Source organism: Alosa alosa, chromosome 20 (assembly GCF_017589495.1).
Source record: "Alosa alosa isolate M-15738 ecotype Scorff River chromosome 20, AALO_Geno_1.1, whole genome shotgun sequence".
NCBI lineage: Eukaryota > Metazoa > Chordata > Actinopteri > Clupeiformes > Clupeidae > Alosa > Alosa alosa.
The window spans coordinates 22,085,817-22,105,981 of record NC_063208.1 but is presented as its reverse complement, the minus strand read 5'-3'; the positions used below and the strand labels follow the sequence as shown (position 1 = coordinate 22,105,981).

General features: G+C 46.6%; 1 protein-coding gene across 1 annotated transcript in view; it reads right to left on the bottom strand.

Moving 5' to 3' along the window:
* trps1 (trichorhinophalangeal syndrome I) overlaps positions 1-20,165 on the bottom strand; it is a 99,610-nt gene that overhangs the window by 64,649 nt on the left and 14,796 nt on the right. Inside the window, 3 exon segments of the mRNA XM_048230143.1 lie at positions 1,039-1,192; positions 1,195-2,215; positions 5,851-6,845. Coding sequence (XP_048086100.1) covers positions 1,039-1,192; positions 1,195-2,215; positions 5,851-6,845 — 2,170 coding nt within the window.

The window sequence follows — 20,165 nt, the reverse complement described above, 5'->3', positions numbered from 1 at the left end:
AAGTGCTGACGCTAGCCTTGTTATATTTACAATGCAGCTCTATTGGATTTTGGAGAAGTTGTTTTGTTGTGTCGGGGCTCGAGAGCAACATGTGCTGGCAAAGAGACATATGGATTGACTGTAAGGGGGCTACTACACTAAACTCATTTCTTCCAATAACATCAAAACAGTACAGGCTAAACATGACCGTAAACTCACGCAAGGCAAACTTGTGGTAATTGATAGCTTATGCCAAGGTAATGGACCACGATCCCCCAACTTCAGTGGCTAAATTTATAACACAGTTAAGTTGAAGACTATTTTATTTTCCATAAACACACACACACACACACACACACACACACACACAGACACAACTACATGCAAAAACATCGGCCCCCGTAACCACACACACAAACATACACCACACACCTGGTCGAACAGTCGATTTTAAATTAAAACCAATGCAGAGCATATCGGATTACTCGATGTGACACGCTTCATGACATATTCTAAAAAAGCTCTATAACTACAGACCTTGCGTTACAAAGAGCCAAAACCTGTGGTCCATTACGAGCTAAACTGAATTTACTCTTGTTCATCACAACAGCGTTGGAGAGTAATCACATGCCGAATGACTGAATTTCCCCATCATGTAAACATGGCCATCAGAGTCAGGATACACCCAGCACACACCGCTGACCACGCGCAGAACTCGCTCTGCCAGGTTCCATGTCATGGCGATTAATGACAAAGAGTGACTCACCACCTGGATTTATTCTGTTCCGCAAATACACACACACACACACACACACACACACACACACACACACACACACACACACACACAGCCCTGATCGTTAAACTTGATTGTTATCATGGATTCAGCGATGAATGCTTGAATGCCATGGTTTTGCTCAAAATAAATTTCCGCTAAAATCCCCCACCCTACAATCAAAACAACCTGCAAAAACAGAAAAGTTATTTATAACATTTCAACTGTTTTATAAAAGGACCCTGAGTGTTATTATAGGTCATTCTCCAAGACAGAATTCTCACCTGTAGTGGCGAAAGATCTCCTCCTCCACCTCGGTGAAGAAGGGGCACTTGGTGCAGGAGTGCTCGGACAACGACTGCCCTTTCGACCCCCGCTCGCCGCCACTGCCCTCCTCCTCGGGCTTGATGTCCGTCATGGCGGAAATGGTGTGCGCTTGTCAGAGTGCATGAGCAGTAGGTCGATGTCGGTGGTGGCGAATGGGCACTGGTCGCACAGGTGCGTGACCGAGGCTCGGGGCGGGGGAGGAGTGGCACCTCCGCCACCGCCGCCACCGCTGGGGGAGAGCTGGAGCAGGAGGAGGGCACAGTGCGAGCAGGCGCTCTTGCGGCAGGCGAAGGGGTAGGAGATCTCGCCCAGGTGCTTCTCGGGGCTGCAGAGGCCACGCGGGCAGAAGGGGCAGTGCTTGATGGTGCACTTGTGGATGCTGTGTGCCTGCTGGTAGTGGCGCAGCAGCGGCGCCACCACGATGACGTCTGGCCCGTGGTTCATGGAGTAGCGGAAGTCGCAGAACTGGCAGTTGTAGCTGGTCACCACCGCGTCGGGTTCCGCACCGCCGCCGCCCCCGCCCCCGCCGGACTTGTCTTTCCTCCGGGCATGGAGGAGCGAGGACGCCTGGTCACCCCCGACTCCCTCCCTGGAGGACTTGCGTTCCGCCGGGCTGCCCTCTCTGGCTGGCTGGCCGTGCCTCTTCTCGTAGTGCTCCAGCAGCCGGCCGTGGCTAGAGGCCTCACAGCTGAAACTGCAGTACTTGCACCAGTAGTACGCCATGCCCCCGGCCTCCTGCGGCCCTGCGCCCGTCCTGCATGTCGGCGAGGACGGGTCGGCGGGCCGTATGGGCACCGAGTAGCCCGCCACCGAGTCGTCCTCGGCACGCACCGCCACACGGTCCGCCCACTTGCCGTGCTCCTCGAGCCCCACCAGGCCGCCGCCACGCACCACCACACAGTTGCTCTTGCGCTCCGACAGGGGCTTGTCGTCGGCGCCGCCGTGCCCCACCGCGGGCAGAGGTGGGGGGCTCTTCATCTTGTTGGGGTGGGTCGCCAGGAAGTGCTGCTCCAGCTCCACCGCAGAGTTGCCCATGTATGTGAAGTTGCAGAACTTGCAGCGGAAGTACTTGGTGTTGCCCTGGCAATCGGGCGTCTTCCTACCGATACCGATGAAGGTGCTGCCAAGAGTCACCTACAGGGAAAAAGAAAACAGAAAAAAAAACACATGGACATTTTAAATAAATAAATCAAGCAAGATTATCTCTTAGTGACTTAAGAAAAAAAAGAATCCCCTGGCTGACACAAGAACAGAAACTATAAAAGGATCGCTTTCAGCAACAGAGCCGATAACATAAGGGATGCAGCAGTCATTTACAAAAAAGGCAAAATCACAGTTCATTTCATGTTTTTATTACATTTCAGTGCAGGACTCAAAGGGCTCCCTGTGAAAAGATGTGAAGACTATCGGGCTGGAACATATCCTCGGGATAAGGCAATAATACATTTGGGAGCAGAGGAGGGGAAAAAGGCGTATGGTAATACTTTTCATTTCACAAATCCGCTGAAAAACTCAAATTAGGAATTGACAGGCAGGGTGAAGCGAGACAGCTGAAACTGAAAATGATTTTCTGAAAATGTGTCTAAACTGTGCCTTTGAGGGAACAAAAGGAACAATTAAAAAATATATATATAATGAAAACAGTAAAAAAGCCAAACAACCACCTGTTTGCTTTCAAATCAATAAAACAGATTTTGAGCCTGGAGACTATTTTTTGTTTTGTTTTTATTTTTCATCTTTTTTTTGATACACCAGGAACAATCTCAATTAACAGCTCTGAAAGGCCCTCATGTTATGGAGCAGTTAAACGTCAGCTAAAAGCCTGCTGGAATGAGCCATAAAATAATAGTTAAAAAAAGAAAACGCAAAGCATAAAGCCAGGCATAGCGACGGTAATGACAGCTAATATGGATTCTCTGAGAGCGAGTGGGAGGTCCCTGATCCTCCTCGGCCCGCGCGAGTGTGCCGAGAGGAGAGGAGCACTGCGGAGAAGAGCTCCGAGTCGAGTTGAGGAAGGGAAGCCTGACATCATTCCCGTAGACGGGAGTGGGAGCGCGGGAGCGTTGCGTAATGGCTGCAGCAGACCGAGTTCCTGAGCGCTCCCCGGGGGCCGTATATTCCAGAGATGATGGAAGGCCTTCTGAACCGTGCTCACGAAAAAAGAAAAAGAAAGAAAAAAAAGGAAGAAACGGTCAACCAAAAAGTCTGCATTAGAACATATGTGGACGGAACCGCCCACGGACAAATTTAAAAAGTCTGCATTAGAACATATGTGGACGGAACCGCCCACGCGGACAAATTTAAAAAGTCTGCATTAGAACATATGTGGACGGAACCGCCCGCGCGGACAAATTTAGTCATGTGTTTTTGTTAGTTTTAGTCACATTAATGTACTTTCGGAGATGTATTGCTGTTTCAGTCGAATATTTAGTGCAGTTTGCGGGGACTGGATAGTTTATAAGGAACACTTTAAAGTAAACCTGATCCATCTTTGGACATTTTTTTGACACACTCAGTATTTTTATATCACTGGAATCAGAGCTGTCTTGCCCAGCTTTAATAACATTAGACAAAGATCAACAGGGGGAGTGTGAATATGTGTGTGTGTGTGTGTGTGTGTGTGTATTTGTGTAGGGGGAGTTTCTACATCTCACCACGTCCCTTGAGACACTAGAGTGCCATCGCCCGCAGACTGCATCAGGCAGATTATGATTGAATTTAAAAAGCTTTAAGTGATATCCACAACCTCTCCCTGTGCGCAACCACTTACAAAAAAGCAAGACAGTAAAATAAACTCAACCTAAAACTGTATGCAATATTGAGCAAAAAATGCCTCTGGATAGGGAGCTGCAAAACACATACATTTTCAAACGGCAATTGTAACAGAAAAAAAAAAATGTACACTAACACTAACACCAAAAATATGTATTTTCATATTAACCTCCATTGTAAAAAAAATCCAAATGCACAAAACCAAGATATGAATAGTAACTATTTCCTTTCAGAGAGGCTGGGATAAATGATTCCAATTGTGCGTGTTGGTGGGGCCAGATCACCTTTGCCTGGCATGGGACGGGGAGTAAGTGGATAAGGGACTGGGCGGGGGCAGCACAAAGCACACACCTCATTTCCAGCAGAGCAGTGTAGTCATTACGCCGGTCGGATTGTAAACACGACATTGCTGAAATGGAGAGCGAAACCGCACAGAGGGCCCGTGCAGATAAATGCCACTGACATCTGCTCATTACTGCTCGTTTTAAATAAATTGAGTTCCTCCTGTTTTCACTGGCACTCTTCTGGACTCGCTAACACCCCCCCCCCCCACACACACCACCATCACCACCCCTCAACCCAACTTTAACATCCCCCTCTCTAACCCCTCCCTCACATTCTCATTGGGTAATGAGAAATCACAGTCTTCTATATTACCGCATGGAAAATTCCACTAGGAATGAATACTGAATGTTTTTTTTTTATTTCCTTCTTTCTTTCATCGCATTTTTTTCAGTTTCATAATGACAATATGGAAACCCCGGGGACTTTCGATTGATATACTTAGCAGGGGCGGTTCTGTATGACATGGTTAAATTTGATCAAATCGAGCGGATGATAATTGCGACAGGTAATGCTGTTTCTGCTCTTGGTGGGATTTGTTAAACTGTGCCTTTTCCTTCCCTCGATAGAGCTTGTCCATGTGTGCAATATAAGTTTTGGCATGAACTTCCACTTTGTCTTAATACAAGAAACGTTCACTTTTTAGTGTCATAATAAATCTCTTAAGTGATCGCGCCACTTTAAAAAAATGACTTGCAGCTTTCCTGAGTGGACCAGACAGATTTCCCACCTGCAGACCTGGACTTTAGGCTGGAATATGAAGTGTGCTTTAAAAAAACATAAAAGAAAATAAATTTTGTGAGGGAAAAACTGACTTTGGCGTTCAGTATGACTAATCTAGCTATTTCTGACTTGACTGATGATTACTGTGAAAAACTGCTCACTGTTACTTTAACAAATGGCTTTTTTTGTCACACTCATTCTGTCTAAATGGCGTCTACTCATCTACATTTTCCACTGCATTAATGTACCCAACTAAAATGTCCCGCAGATGCTAAAAAGCTCAGATACTGACCTGGAAGTTGCATATAATAACACATGTACCAAGTTATACTCACTAAACACACCCTTTACAATACATTTTATGCAGTACAATAGATTTTATAAATACCACACAAATCTATATGCTGAAATTTCCATCTTTTGAACTGTGTTTATTTTGCCCTTTAATGTATGTATTAAATGTTACAAGAAAGCAATTACATATAATTGCACTTCCAATTTTGAGATGAATACTACCTGCCAACCTATTCCAGTCCTATATTCCACTTTCCTACCTACAGTACCTACCAAACGGCAAATGCAATTTATTTCTAGGAGTATGTACTTGTGTGATGTCCTTGGGGCAAATGATATAATATATGTGTGCAATGCATGATTCTTACAACCAAACCAGTGAGGGGACAGTAAGATCATGTGTGAATTGATTGTTTAAATAAATCAATTACCGTATATATAATTGTACTTCAAACCCAATTCTAGGATGAATATCACCTTCCAAATAATACTACTTTCTATTCACGTACCTACCAACTGTAATATATTTCTATCTGTGCAGCACTATGTATGCATATGTATAGGACCAATGGGACATTATCTGGGTGCTATGCACGCACCTTACAACCTAACCAGTGGGAAGACGGTGTGGTGGTTACCTGCACGTCGTAGGTACCGTTGAGTAGTGAGGGCCTTGGGGAGGTAGGGTCTGGTAAGCTCCCACTGAGCCCAGCCTGCCCCAGCAGCCGCCCGCTGCCCTCCTTGCCCTGGCTCTGGGCCGAGAACTGCACCATGTTGTGGAGCGCCAGGATCTTGGTGTCCAGCTCGGCGTCCTGCCGCGTCCGGTTGTGCAATCCCAGATGGTACTTGCGGAAGTGTTTGATCAGGTCGGTGGGGTCGTTGCCGTAGTAACCGTAGCCGCAGATGTTGCACTTGAAGTCCTGCAGCTTGGGGGAGGAGGAGGATGGGGGGATGCCCGAGTCAGAGCCAGGCGGGCTAGCAGTGCCCTCTGTCCTTGGCAGGCCAGGAGTGCCGTTGCTGTTCCTCCGCAAGTGGAGGGATGAGCGGAGGGGGGGCATCTCCCCATCGTGGCCCATCTCCGGGCTGTGCGTGGCCGAGTCGCTCTCCTGCCCGTTGCTGGTGCAGCCCTGCACAATGACCCCGCCGCTAGTCCGCTGCCACCCATCCTGCAGCCTGCAGCCGCCGGGCTCCTGGGTCTCCCCCTCCTCGAACTGGGAGGGAGACGCGGAGCTGTCGCGCGCGTCCGCCTCGCTGTCGGCGCGGGACGTGAGAATCAGCAGCCTGGTGTCTGTCTCGCCGTCCTCCCCTCCGGGAAAGGCACCGCCGCTTCCGCCCTTCTTGTGTCCCGCGGCGTAATGGAAACCAGGCCTCTCTCTTGGCGCGCCTGCCTCTCCGCTGTCGCCGCCGCCTCCTCTCCAGGCACGCTTGACGGGCGGCTCCTCGGGCTCGTCGGCCGCCACGGGCACGTCGGCGCGCTGGCCCTGCTCTCCGTCGGCGCTGCTGGGCTCGGCCGGCCGTCCGCCGCCGTCGGCGTCCTCGCTCTCGGGCCCGCTGGCCTCGGCCGCCAGGGCCTCACCCTCCTCCTCCTCACCGCCGAAGCTCCTCAAAGGGGGGTTCTTTTTCCGCACCATATCTGCAAGGCACAACAACAGCACAAGTGGAGGAGAGGGTTAAGGAAGGGGGAGGCCTCTTTTGTGGTGTAGAGCAAAGACCATGATAAAACGCATGTTTGAAAAAACAACAACAAAAAAAAAATCCCGGAAAAATGAAAAAAAAGAGAACCTTATGACTGGCGGACTGTGGAGCCTGTTTTTCTAAACCATCTACAAGTCGTAAAAGAGAAACAAAAGCATCTTCCAATTGTTCTGGTATGTTCCAAATGGAGGGAATAAAATGACTGTGTGGTGAACAAGTCTTTTGTGAACAACAAGTTGTGCCCCTTTTCCCAGCTTAGTCCATAAACTGTTCTTTTGAGCCCTAATATCAGCGACGATGTCGGGCGCCGAGCTTTGTTGATGATATTTTAATGAATAAAATCTGTGTGCTTGTGTCACTGATGTGGCTTGCGGACCCGCATTTTAAGCAGCGAACCAAATCAAAGAGCAAAAGGGAGTGGGGTTTTTGAAAGGATGGGGGTGGGGGGAGGCAGAGGGGGGTCTGGGGTGGCTGGGATGATTTTCTGAACTGATTCGTGACATGAAATCACCCTCAGTGTGAGGTCACATGAGCATATCGCTTACAGATAATGACGAGAAGGAAAAATGTTTCAAAAAAATCATTAGCCGGGCTTTACTTCACCATAAACAACATTAAAGAAATGTGCACTAGATACTGAGATCAAACACTAGAGTGAGTGAACAACATTTTAGACATATTCCTATAAAATAATAACTGTACTTTTTTCGCCCCATACTACCCTCCTCGCTCCCAATTTCTCATTCGTCCAGAATCTCCACCACTCTTATTTAGTCAGTGCAAACGATTGAGAGCAATTTCCTAATTTAGGTTGTAAAGCAAATGGGTATTAAATCAGGCAATGGGACAACGCCTAAACCATGGCCATGTTAATAGAAGCCTTAGGAAAATCTAATCTGAACCAACGGCACACAAATCTCACCACACCCCGTTCTATCATTACGCCACCACTGGTTCAGTCTTCCTTTCACAATCTTCACGCTGGGCTCGACTGACTTAACATGCAGCACCAGTAGTCACTGAGACAATCACTCTGAATACAGATTTCTGTTTTTCTTTGTGAGTGTGTGTGTGTGCGTGTGTGTGTGTAAGTGTGTGAAAGTGTGTGTGAGAGTGTGTGTGTGAGTAGGGGGATATGTATTCATTTTTGTTATAATGACAGGAAACAAAGAAAAACTTGATTGCGCGATTGCGTCACACGCTAATGCCCGAAGTCTGTCTAAACCTCAGAATTCTCTGGCACCTCTCGCTCCCTATTAAAAAGGCCGTGGAGATTGGAGATTGGAACCAAACGTTACCGTTAAAACCCTTTGGAGCACTGACCAAACAGACTCACTATTTTTAAAATTGCATGAGGGCGACTTTAGAGAAAAAAGAAATAACAGTGCAGACCACTGTGCTGCTATTACGTTAACTGAGAAATGAAAACAGCCTTTATCTACAGAGCCTCGGAGAAAAATGTCAAAATGTCAGTGCATTACGATGGGTAAACGAGATGTTGACACAAAATACAATCTTTGCCCCTCGCTCCCTTTCCCTCCTGAAATGCACGCACACCAAAAAAAAAAAAGCTGGGATTCCTGTTTCAATAAAATTTGGATCAATGTAAACCTCCATCAAAACCAGTGTGCACTACATATTTAATCACATTTCAGAGAGAGTAATCTTTCCAGGCTCCGTTCATTACCTGCGCTAGCAGCAATACCTTGTTATATTTCTTCATTTCTTTATTTATCCATCTCTCACTCCGTGGGGCAAGGATAAAAGCACTGGGATACCCCTAAGCACAGAGGCTTCATTAGTGGACGCAAGTTTACAAGAAAAATCAAGTAAAGTATTTTTTCCTTATTATATTCAAACTTCTAAGGGGAGGATGAACACCATTACCACCTGAATGCCTCCATCCACAGATAGAATAATCAGCTTTCATAGCTCTGAGCCATTAACCACATTCCTGTACTAGTCAATTCAAATCACCATTCCCTTTTATTTTCATCCTTTGCCCCAAGCCCCCCACCCCCCGCCCGTGTTCTTTATTGCGGTCATCCCTGTCCGTTATTGTGGCTTTCTCGAGAACTTAATAATGTATAATATGGCTTTTGAAGAGGAGAGGACAATCAATTTCCTTAATTAAAAAAAGTCGGGGAGGTGGGGCGCCGGTGGTTTGGACTTGCATACTGAGCAGCAGCGAACGCCCCCTGGCCAGAGCCTTACAGCGTACGGCCAATGAGATGACACAGCCCAGCTTCCAGCTTCAGTTCAAGTATGGACACCCACCTCTTCACTAGTGACTTCCCAGCCCTTCCAAAGCAACACTGCTGTGTGATTCTAGATTAGCCTGGTACATCAGATATTGCCTGGACATCACAAGCAAGGCACTGCTGTATACAGTTTTTGAGACAGTCCTGCTTCTTTCGTCATGGAGACACCATTGTAAAAAAAAAAAACATGGCCCTGAAGTGCTGCTGCCACAGTAACCTCCTTTCACTACCCAGCAACACTCTCTTGAGATTTCTCTGAACAATCTAGTCTGTTTTTTATCACACTGCAAAGCAAGCACAGTTTGCCAAGAGTATTGACAAAGATGCCCTGACATAAGCTCTCATTCAGCAAGATGCCTGGCATGCACGTGAGAAACAAGGCCGGTTCTGTGCTGTGTGAAAGAGCACTTCCGATTGTTAGCTAAAAGACGTCAGATCAGAGGATTTATCAGCAGAACACAGACCTCAGTCACATCAGTCCAGAAGGGAGAGGCTCTTTAGCGGAATACTTTGATAAATAAAGGTGCGCACACCTTTCAAACCTGATCAGCCAGTCTAAGATCCTACCTGTTGTAAAGTGAAAGGGCAAACATCAAATCTGTCATTATTGATAGACACATTTACCTCAGCTCCTCCTAAACTGTGATGGCACAAGCAGGTCAGAACAGCAGCACGCACAAGTTGTCATTTAACTCCAATTGTAGATGTTGCAGATGTGAAAAATGAAGTAGTGTGATATTTGCCAGAAAAGCGTTTCAATGTTTTGCACCTGCCACTATAAAGACAGCATGTGGTTCAGTGAATGGGAGCAATCAATGACTATGACAGAAACCTTCACGCGGACAAAACAGGCAAACGCTGTGGAGTCTCACATTTCACCTCCCCAGTGACGGTACTACGGGCCAACCACAATGACACACAAGGCGACCCTTCTCAAAATATGTCATCCAAGATGTCAAACTAAATCATGCAATTCTTGCTCTCCCTTTTTCCGATTCCGGTTCCTGCATGAGCAAGAGAATAAGAAGGAGGGGGATAAAAAGCTCCAAACAATAAGCGCTCCACAGCAGATGACGTTGTGTCTGGTCCACATGGACGACCCTTGTTAAAGGGAAGGGAGGGGGGGTTGTTTTGACTGGGGGTAGACGGGAGCTTACAACAATAGCGTCTTGAGTTCACTAACCCGTCTCGTTCCATGAGGGCAGCCAGGTGGTCGGCATCACAGAGGCTTCTCGGCACATTGGGCCTGCTCCGATGCACTGTCACGCCAGGTATTCTTCACCAAAGTCAGGAGCAGTATCTAGCCTCAGGGTCTTAAAGGCTTGTGCTGTCATAACACCATCAATGTCTGACTCTGAGTGGGAGTTGGGCTGAACAGGTCGGATATTACGATTAGAAAACTGTAGGGTGACTTTCATCACAGACAGAGACGGTGTGCTTTTTATTATCTAACGCAGAAATCTTTCTGTAAACGGTATACTCAAGATGTGTACCTTTTAATGACATTGTTTTAGCATGCTTTCAATGTCAGCTGAAGTAAAGTTTCAAATATTCTGACAAAATCCAGAAGTTTGCAAAAAGCTCTTTGAAGCAATAAACCATAATAACATCATGTTCTGTGACATGCACTTCAAAACCAGTGAAAGTAAAATGTGCGTAAACACACACACACACACACTTATATATTTCACACACAGGCCTGGTATGGCAAGCATGCACATAACCTGGACACTCGTGCCTGAAGTCCTACATCTCCCGAGAGGAGAGTGAGCGTGCCCCTGTAGCGTATCTACAGCCTACAGCACTGTGAGCGCCTGCCTCAGCCAGCCAACACAGCAAGCAAAAGCAACTCTGCCCTGGAGGTGCAGTGGTCTGCTGTAACGCAGTCGAGTCCGAGTCCCTCTGCTTTCCCTCTTCTTACTTTGCAGTGGAGCGTCCAAATGCGGACTGGGACATGAGGCTTTTTCTCAATGGCTCAGGGGAGCAAACATGACCGCCGGTCACAGACACAGCTGGGGGGACCCCCACAGAGCGAGAGTGAGCTCTAGAATAATGCTCATCTCCCTCCCCGCCTCTTCTCTCCTCTCACCAGAGGAAGTTGGCTGGGTGGGGGTGTTTATTAAAACTATATTAGCACAATAGCCTCAACTCATATTTAGCCATCATGCACGTAAACCCTGTGAATACGGGGGGGCTAGAGTGTATTAGGACGCAGAATACATTTGCTCCCAGCACACATTCAAACAGACAGCAGGCAGCAGTCATGCATATCTATACTCACTGGCACACACACACACACACACACACACACACACACACAACCCCCACACACACACACACACACACACACAAGCCTACCCTTTCCTCAGGGGGAGTGACAAGACTGGCATACACATCCTGGCTGACTTCCTCATGAAGCTAGAGAGAGAGAGATACACCCCCACACACACACACATCCCAACTACCCAGCCCACTCACCCCCCTAGGAAAGAGACACCAAACAACTCTCAGATGCCAGAAGAGAGCACAAGGCTCTACTTTTTCAATACCAGTTAAGGGGGCAAAACAAGGCGACCCAAAGGAAGAAAAATTTGAGTTCAATCGAATTTTATCTGTTATTGCTTGGCACCAAAATAACAACAAAAGGGGAGACAACATGCTTTTATGAACAAAGCGATATTCACCAGCAACACATGGCTAGTGGCCCCTAGCTTGCTCAGTGAAGAATACCATATGTGTGTGGTCATGTGTAAAAAAAGCTCCTTCAGATGGACTAGACAGACGAAACGCCCCCAACCCTAACCCCACCCCCGTTCCACCTTCCCTCACGTGATGCTTCACACATCAGATGATGTAATCTGACCACAGCTATTTTTCTCTTTCAGGAGGTGTTTGTGTGCTGTGGTTTGAAGACAATTATGTCAGGTTCCCAGCCTGTTGGTTTATTGTGTTTAATCAATTGCGCTTCATTAGAGAGGAAAGTGCAAAACTGTATTCTGTCTACTGTCTGCATATAAGGGGTGCATATGTGGAATATATTGTAAGGTCAGTCTGCAATTAATTAGCATGCGGCCATATGTCAAAAAGAGAATTCTTTCAGAGGAAATCCATCCACACATCAATTCATACATACTCAAGCAGGAGTGCACAGCACACACACACACAAGTCACACGCATGCCTACACACGCACGCACGCACGCACTCACGCACACTTCCCCCAATCCCACCCCCACCCTAACCCCCACCCATCTACAGAAACTATTGTAACCATGAAGCCACGCGACACTTTAATTGAAGCTCCAGAACTAATACAGCCTTCCACATTGAAAATAATTACTGCTGAAGCAAGATAACTATCTGGTATTAATGCTCAGTCTCTTTTGTTGTACAACATACCATTTTTCTCCCCACTTCCCTCACATATCAAGTTGCTGCTTCGGTAGAAATGTGAAGCTTTAATCAAAAGTTAGCCGACTTTAACTTTAGTCATCCAGCCCATACATTTTTAGTCAACCTTTTACAGTACTGTAAAAGTTTTAATTGTTTTGATACAAGCACAGTAAATCTCTCTCTCTCTCTCTGTCTCTCTGTCAAATGAAAAAGATTTCACCTTACACAAACCTGCAAGCTTAGGGGTAAACAGTCACAGCCATGGGAACCTTGTAAAGGACCGGTCTCCCCCCGCCAGCTCAATCTATTGCCTAAAAACTCAGCGTGGTGCAAGCCTTTCACTCGCCATCAAAGCCACCCTCGTTCACTTGGCCCCGGTCACCCCGAACTCATCACTAACCTTTTGGACATTTACGACAGCGTGACATCGTTGGTATTTATTGGGCTATGAGACAAATATACATGGCGTGAGATTAAGAAAACTGACAATACAAACTTCCTACCGTCACTTTTTAATGTCTGAATATAGTCAACATGTAGCCTAATAGTTAATGCATGCTCAATACTACAAGAACATCCATGAAATATGATTTGTCTGTTCAGCATAGTGATTCACTGAAGGTTTACGTGTGAGCAGAATAACAAAGAAACATAAAAGTACATATTGAAGATAATGGAACATCCATACAAGCATGCTTCAGCACAGACTTACGAGACTGTAAGAAAGCTTCATATGGAATTTGTGTAAGACAATAAATTCAGAATGCCAATCTGTTAAAAGTTCTACCCTAGGTCATCAATCAAACACTACAGCCTCACATGTTAGAGCTGGGATGGAGAAAGCATTTTTATCCCAAAAGTAAAGCCTCTTGGCATTTGTTTCCACTAGCCTCCCTGGCAGTACATATGCAGTGAACTAGATAACTCCAGAGAAGAAAATTATTTATTTTTTCCTTAAAAAAAAAACAGTGTCAAGAAGAATTCTGTCTCTGGCCTTCAGTGTGTCACATTTGAAAAGGGAGAGACTTAAAAATACACCCGGTCCTCTAATAGAGACTCCACCTTTATAAACAAGTCGGAGAGGCGACATCATTTCAGTGGCCCAAAATAGCCCCACACGTCTACTCCAACGCCATCACGGAGAAATAGACTTTATTCGTGGGAGCACTGAGGGGAGGAAAATGGAGCAGAAGGGTGCGGAACAGCATGCTAATCCTCCTCTTCTTTAGCAGCAAATAAAAAAGGGGGCTGCCGCCTTGCAACACAGAGGTCTTTGAAGAGGACACAGATTTTTTTTCCGGAAAAGCATGGGCTTTACAGATGTCCCCCGAAACACAAATCTGCACTACAGAATATATTCCGCAGATTTATGAAGAAAGAAAAGCGAAACAGAGAGAAAGAGAGAGAGAGAGAGAGAGAGAGAGAGAGAGAGAGGGGTACAGGGAGAGAGCGATGGAGAGGGAGAAAGAGACTGTGTGCAAAGCCTGCACAGGCATGGAAAATAATCAGGGGCAAATGGAGCACTTGTGGAGAAGTCTTTGTCATGTGCCTTCCTTTACAAACGCCATAAAACTGCAGCGATGACTTTGCTTTATCTGAGACTCCGCTCCCAACAGGGAGGACTCCTCTTGAAAAGGCCCCCCCCCCACGCAAAGCTCTCCCCCGGCCAAAGGGAGAGACGCAACAAAAGCTCTCTTGCGTTTTCAAAAGGTTGGGATACGAGCACAGCACTGATCACTACCCTGAGCTGGATAGCCGCCTTGGCTCGCTGTAAACATGGAAGTAGTCTGGAAATGGATTGCTTGGAGAAGGATTTACGATCGAAGCTTACGGCAATCAGGAAAAAGATGTTGTTAGACCTCTGGCTATGAGAAGCTTGTACATCTGTAAATGTCTAACCAACGGCCTGCATGTTACCTGACTAATACATCTTCACAATCCCGACGCTATTTAGGCTTGATAACTAGTCCACAACAAAGATCCAAGTAGTCCTGTTTGTTTCTGTAGGTGAAAGGCCAAAAATATATGAAAAAGCATCGACTTTAAAAAGTGTCTGGTTAGACACACAAACAGCAGTAGCAGCAGTAGCAGAGAGAGCAAGAGCAGAAGCAGACTCTAAATCCACACAGTCACATAATTAATTCCCTGACAGAGTATGGCTCGTCACCTTAAGCCGGTTGCAGTTATGGGGTGCTGGAGGAGGAGGGAAGAGAGAGAGAGAAAAAAGAATGGGGAATGGGGGTGGAAAGGGGTGGAGGTGCGAACACGTCAAAAATAAAGAGCTTTTCCCATAATTCTTCCCAGCAGTTCGCCCTTTTAGGTGTGTGTGTGAAAGAGAGGGATACAGAGAGAGGGAGATGAGAAGGAGGGAGGGAATAAGATAGAGCAAGAAGGAGGTAGAGAGAGAGAGAGAGAGAGAGAGGGAGGAAGGGAGGGAGTGAAAGGATGACACTCTGAATGGGACAGGGCCGTGACTAACTGCCTCTCCATGACTTTCTTTCCCCCCTGAGAAGCACGTTTCTCTGGGCACAATACAACAAACACACAACTCTCTCTTCCTCCCTTTCTCTCCCACTCTCTTTCTCCTGAGTCACACAACTAAGCCTAAGTCATGTTTATTCATAAGCATACATCCACATCAAAGCCCGGCTGCACTGAGAAGCAAGGCCGCAGCAGCACTGGCAAGATTACGGCCCTCCTGACGTCTTTTGAGGCTGTGATATTCAATAACCCTGCTCCCTCCCTTGTACTTGTGGCTATTACAGCCCTTAACTCTTTCCAGCACGACTGCAGGACACGTTTATAAGAAACGTTTAATTGTGCAAGACGACGGTAAACCAGCGTCGCCAAAGGCTGGGCTCCCTGGTTGCAATTCTTGCACGAGTAATGGCCCGCAAAAACCCGAGCGCCGCAGCAGCACCCACCGTGACTTGCATGTAAACGAAAAAGACAACTTGTCATTACAAGTTTTTGTTGTTTAGGTTTACATAGCTACTAATTTACAACTTTTCGTGCCCATGGTCCACTGAGTGCGTCAGCTTTTCGAGAAAGTTGCCACACCAGAGCCAATGACTGAATGAGAAACAGGGCTGTTTGGCCAGGTTTCAAACTTTGTGCTCATGTGCAAGGAACTGAACAGGTTGTGCGAACGGTACCGTAGCGGCACCCTCTTTGTGTGCTTTATTTGATCTGAGCAAACCACCTGTCACATAGGCGTTGTCACCCGCGATTCTTCACCCGTCACGTCGGCGCCCTGGGCCTGTCGCGGCAACAATTCTCACCGGGGCTCAGTCTTGGTGCACAGTGGACCAGAGCAACTTTTGGTTACTTCCTCCTCCTGCTCCGACTCTTGCACTCCCCTCCCCCACATCTCTAGGCTTCTCAAGCTCTCTCAGGACCCCCAAACAGCACCCCCCCCCCTCCTCCTGTTGCTCCTCCAGCCTAGTAGAGAAAAGAGGGGGATGGGTGGGTGGGTGTTGGGGGTGGGGGTGGGGGAGGGGGGGTGTAGGGTGGCCCCAGCCTGAATGACCTGCCCTCTTTGCACTCAATCAGCGCACACTGGAACCGGAGACAACAGAGAACAACTGCTTCCCCTACACTTCCTGTGATCACAGGCGCGGAGCTGCCAGAGAGGGCTAGGGATCACGCGCTCCAGAGAAGGGCCGCAGATAACAGGCTTCCGCCAACGCCGTGCTGTGTGTGAGAGAGTGTGTGTGTGTGTGTGTGTGTGTGTGTGTGTGTGAACATGTGTGTGTGTGTGTGTGTGTGTGTGTGTGTGTGGGAGAGAGAGAGAGAGAGAGAGAGAAAGAGGGAGAGGGGGAAAAGAAACAGAAAAAAACGAATAGGTGCAAAAGAGAATTGGAAAAGAGCAGAAAAGGGAAGAGAGGGCTAGAGGATGAAAGAACTGAAAATACAGGAGAAGAAAGGCACCGAGTAAGAGAATAAGAGGTAGACATAGCTCAGATACAGGAAGAAAGTCACTCCAGGAACAAAATCACAAAAATGCAAGGATTTGCCCAAAACACTTGTAATGAGTTGTAATTTTCTCTAACTCCCAATCTATTTCCTTATAAAAATTCAGAATACTTAAACAATATTCAAATCTTTATTTGAGATCTATTGCAGGAATGGTTCCATGTTTGAGTGTATACCAAGTATAAAATCGGAGCCATGTCCACCATTAACACTCACACATGCCATGCACTACAACGTCAACATTGGAAATGCAGATCCATCTCATATTAAGAGAAAACGTTAGGGTAAAAAAGTAATCCTCAAGTTCTTACCTTACATGTACCTTACATTAGGAATCTATTGCCTCTAAGTCTTTTCATAACTCACAGTCACCAATGATCACAGATTTTGTTTTTAATGCAAAACCTGTCATAGGCCTATTTATTGCAATTTACTTGCAGTATTTGGACAATTCCCACCGGAAATTATCACAATTTGAACCACAATTTTTGACATTTCCTGCAGCAAATTCAGTCATTTTTGGCCACAAGTAGCACAATAAACTCTTGCACGATTCTGATGAGAGTGAAGAAAGAAAGAAAGAAAGAAAGAAAGAAAGAAAGTAAAATAAGAAAAGAAAGTCAGTAAGAAAGAAAGAACAAATGAAAGAAAAAGTTCCAGACAGCTCATTTCTGTACCACTTGGTCCCGTGAGCTCACCTATATACATTGTTTTCTTTTCTTGAAATACATAATGACCCCCTTATCAGATTCCATTATGCTCTAACGATGGTTTATGTGGCCCACTTCACTTTCAACAAACAGTCACGGATGCTGCACTACAACTCTCAAAATCATTTACAACCAAATCAGCTTTTAGGCCACTGTTTCTCAAACAACTCGACTCTTCTCTAAATGCCCCTCGCCTCTAATGGGTATTGACATTTGTTTAAATGCCGTAAATTAAACACTATGCCACGATGCAGACAATGTCTCTTCACCTCGACTTCAGAAATACCTGCAGGGTAAGTATATTCACAGAACTAAACAAAAAGAAAAAGCTTCCCAGGTCAGAGGTAAGCTTGAGTGAACACCACCACCCCTGAAATTGCACCGCATTTAGCAACAGGAAAGAACACTAGGGCACAGTCACAGGCGCCATTGCCCAACAATGTTAGCAAAGCTACTGAGTGCGAAAGCACTTCTGCTTGTGTGAACCTCTGTTTTCTTCCTGAAGAAATGCAATCACAGCCTACACTAGTGAGTCTTTCACTTGCTCTCTCTCTCTCGCTCTCTCTCTCTCTCTAGCTCTCTCTTTCGTTCCCTCACACTGTCCCCCTGTTCTCACCGCTAACGCTTTTTCTCACACATGCGTTTATGGAGCAACAGATGTTCCCGTGCTCTGTGATGTTTTTGAACTTTCCTGTGAAGGACTTTGAGACAGTTTAGAGAGGCCTTCAGGCAGCACAATAGATTTAATTTCCTCTCGCGCCCCCCTCATCTCCCTCTGCCCCAACCTGGCCCCCTCCCTCTACCCCAACTCCACACAATGATTTAAACGGTTATGAGCTTTTTATGACTGCTGCCTCCCCGGTGCCCTACCCAGAAGCATGTTACAAATTGCAACAAACACAGCAGAGGCACCGGGAGAGCAGCTAGTATCAGATAGCACACGGATCAGATCACAAGTGAGCTCGGGAGAAAGTAGTTTCTACAAGTCGCTGTTTCTAGTGCCCTGCAACAGGCTCCTTTATCTGTCAAACAAAGGTTTATGACATCAAAATCGAGAAGTGATAGGGAAAATCACGCTGGTGTAACCCCCTCAGTGGTGCAACAATTTTCCTACGATTCATAGTGGGCCGTTGCAGCTACAGTGCGAAACCGACAGTAAACCACAGCACTTAAAACACATTTCCCCTCAGGCTAGTGTCACACATTGTTGCGACATGACAAAGAAAATCCTCCACATCACCCACCCAAAGCGAGGAGAAAAAAAAACAACTCACCCACCCATTTCCTTTATCTGTGTATCGGTGTTGTTTGCATGTGCATTTGTTCATGTCATGTTTGTTTAAGTGTGATAGTGACAAACAGCCACAGGGGTCACTGAGAGGCAAAGGAGTTGGCACCTTACAGTCCGGGCCTGACAGAGGAGGTGACGGAAACAGAGGGATGAGCTTCTCCTGGCCACAGAAAAACAGAAACACCTCCAGCTGCACCTTTCTCGGAGAACAGATGGAAGGGGCAGGGCGGCCTGGTCCTAAAGTGCCTTGTTAGGCTTCCTTTACGACTCTGTTACAGACTTACAAGCTGCTACAGACACATCCATGCTCTCGTTCATAGCAGACATGTAGACAGATGGACGAGGAATTCAAGATAGGGAAGACAGAAAAGCCTTCAGTTCACATATACAACTGACAGTAATAGTTTGTGGAACTGTGTTGTAAAAGTAGGGTTTTTTTTATTTCTTCACATGCTGTTGCGACTGGGCCGTGGGCATGATCATTTTCTGGCCAAACAGTGCATGGGAAAATTGCCACAACTGACATCTCATAAATCGCACCAGGTGATTTCCTTTCTAGCAGGTCTGGTTACAAATAATGAAACCATGCTCCACACATAAGGAAAGTATACATCATCACACAACATATAGCCTGTGTCTTTAGAAACAAAATAATAATATAATATGGATAGTTAGATGCAGACTGAAGATGAAAAGAAAACACTCCACACAGTATAAATATATTATGAGCATTTCACTGGCATTTAACCCAGTGGAAGTCAGACAGTGTGAGATGGGTGATTGCTGGCTAACATAGACAAACGTAGCCTGGAGCTGCCTCATCCATAGACCTCATACCCTTGGGCGGTCTCTGCAGAGTTTGCCCTGCTGTGCCTGCACCTGAGCCAAAGAGCCAGGTGGTGCTAAAGGAAAAGGAGGGCCTCCGACCAAAAACCCGACCACCCAGTCACCCTTCTGCGAGGGCATTTTGGGTTTCGGGAACCGGAGAGTGGGTTGGGAGCTGTAATAGTTACTAACTGAACCTTGACACGCCGGTGGCACCCTCACCTTGAAAAACGCTAACCCGCTCTTGTGGTTTTCCTGCCTTACCCTCCCCGTTTGCGTCGTAAGTAGGTGGAGGTCTGTGTTCTCGGGCAGAAAAGCAGGGCCTTGCTTTTATTTGTGTGGTTTTGCTCCGCCCAGCTTAACTGTGGAAAAACGGCACGGCTGTAGACCACAGTTCGCACCAAATCAGCACAATCTAGTCAGACGTGGACCTGGAATATAAACGCCACTTTTCAGGCTTTCGACGTGGACATGCTCAAACAGTGAACACAATGTCTGTACAAGAAGAGAAAAAAAAACAAGGAGGAGGAACAACTAGGCCACATACTGTACGCCTTATCGGAACTGACATTCAACCAGATTCATTTTCAATGAGCGGTGTGCACCCAATTGTCAATTTCCTTTGTTCATCAAGGGAAGGAGGGCCGGTCGCCTATGCAGCCGATTCCTCCTACCCTTTATTTATCTTTGTCTAAGACGCTCTCCTTTTAATGCCACATAGCCTTGGGTCTGTTTAGTCAGAGCTATTCAATGACTGTGCCACACCTTCCGATAAATACCTTTCGTGATTATTTCAACAGCAAAA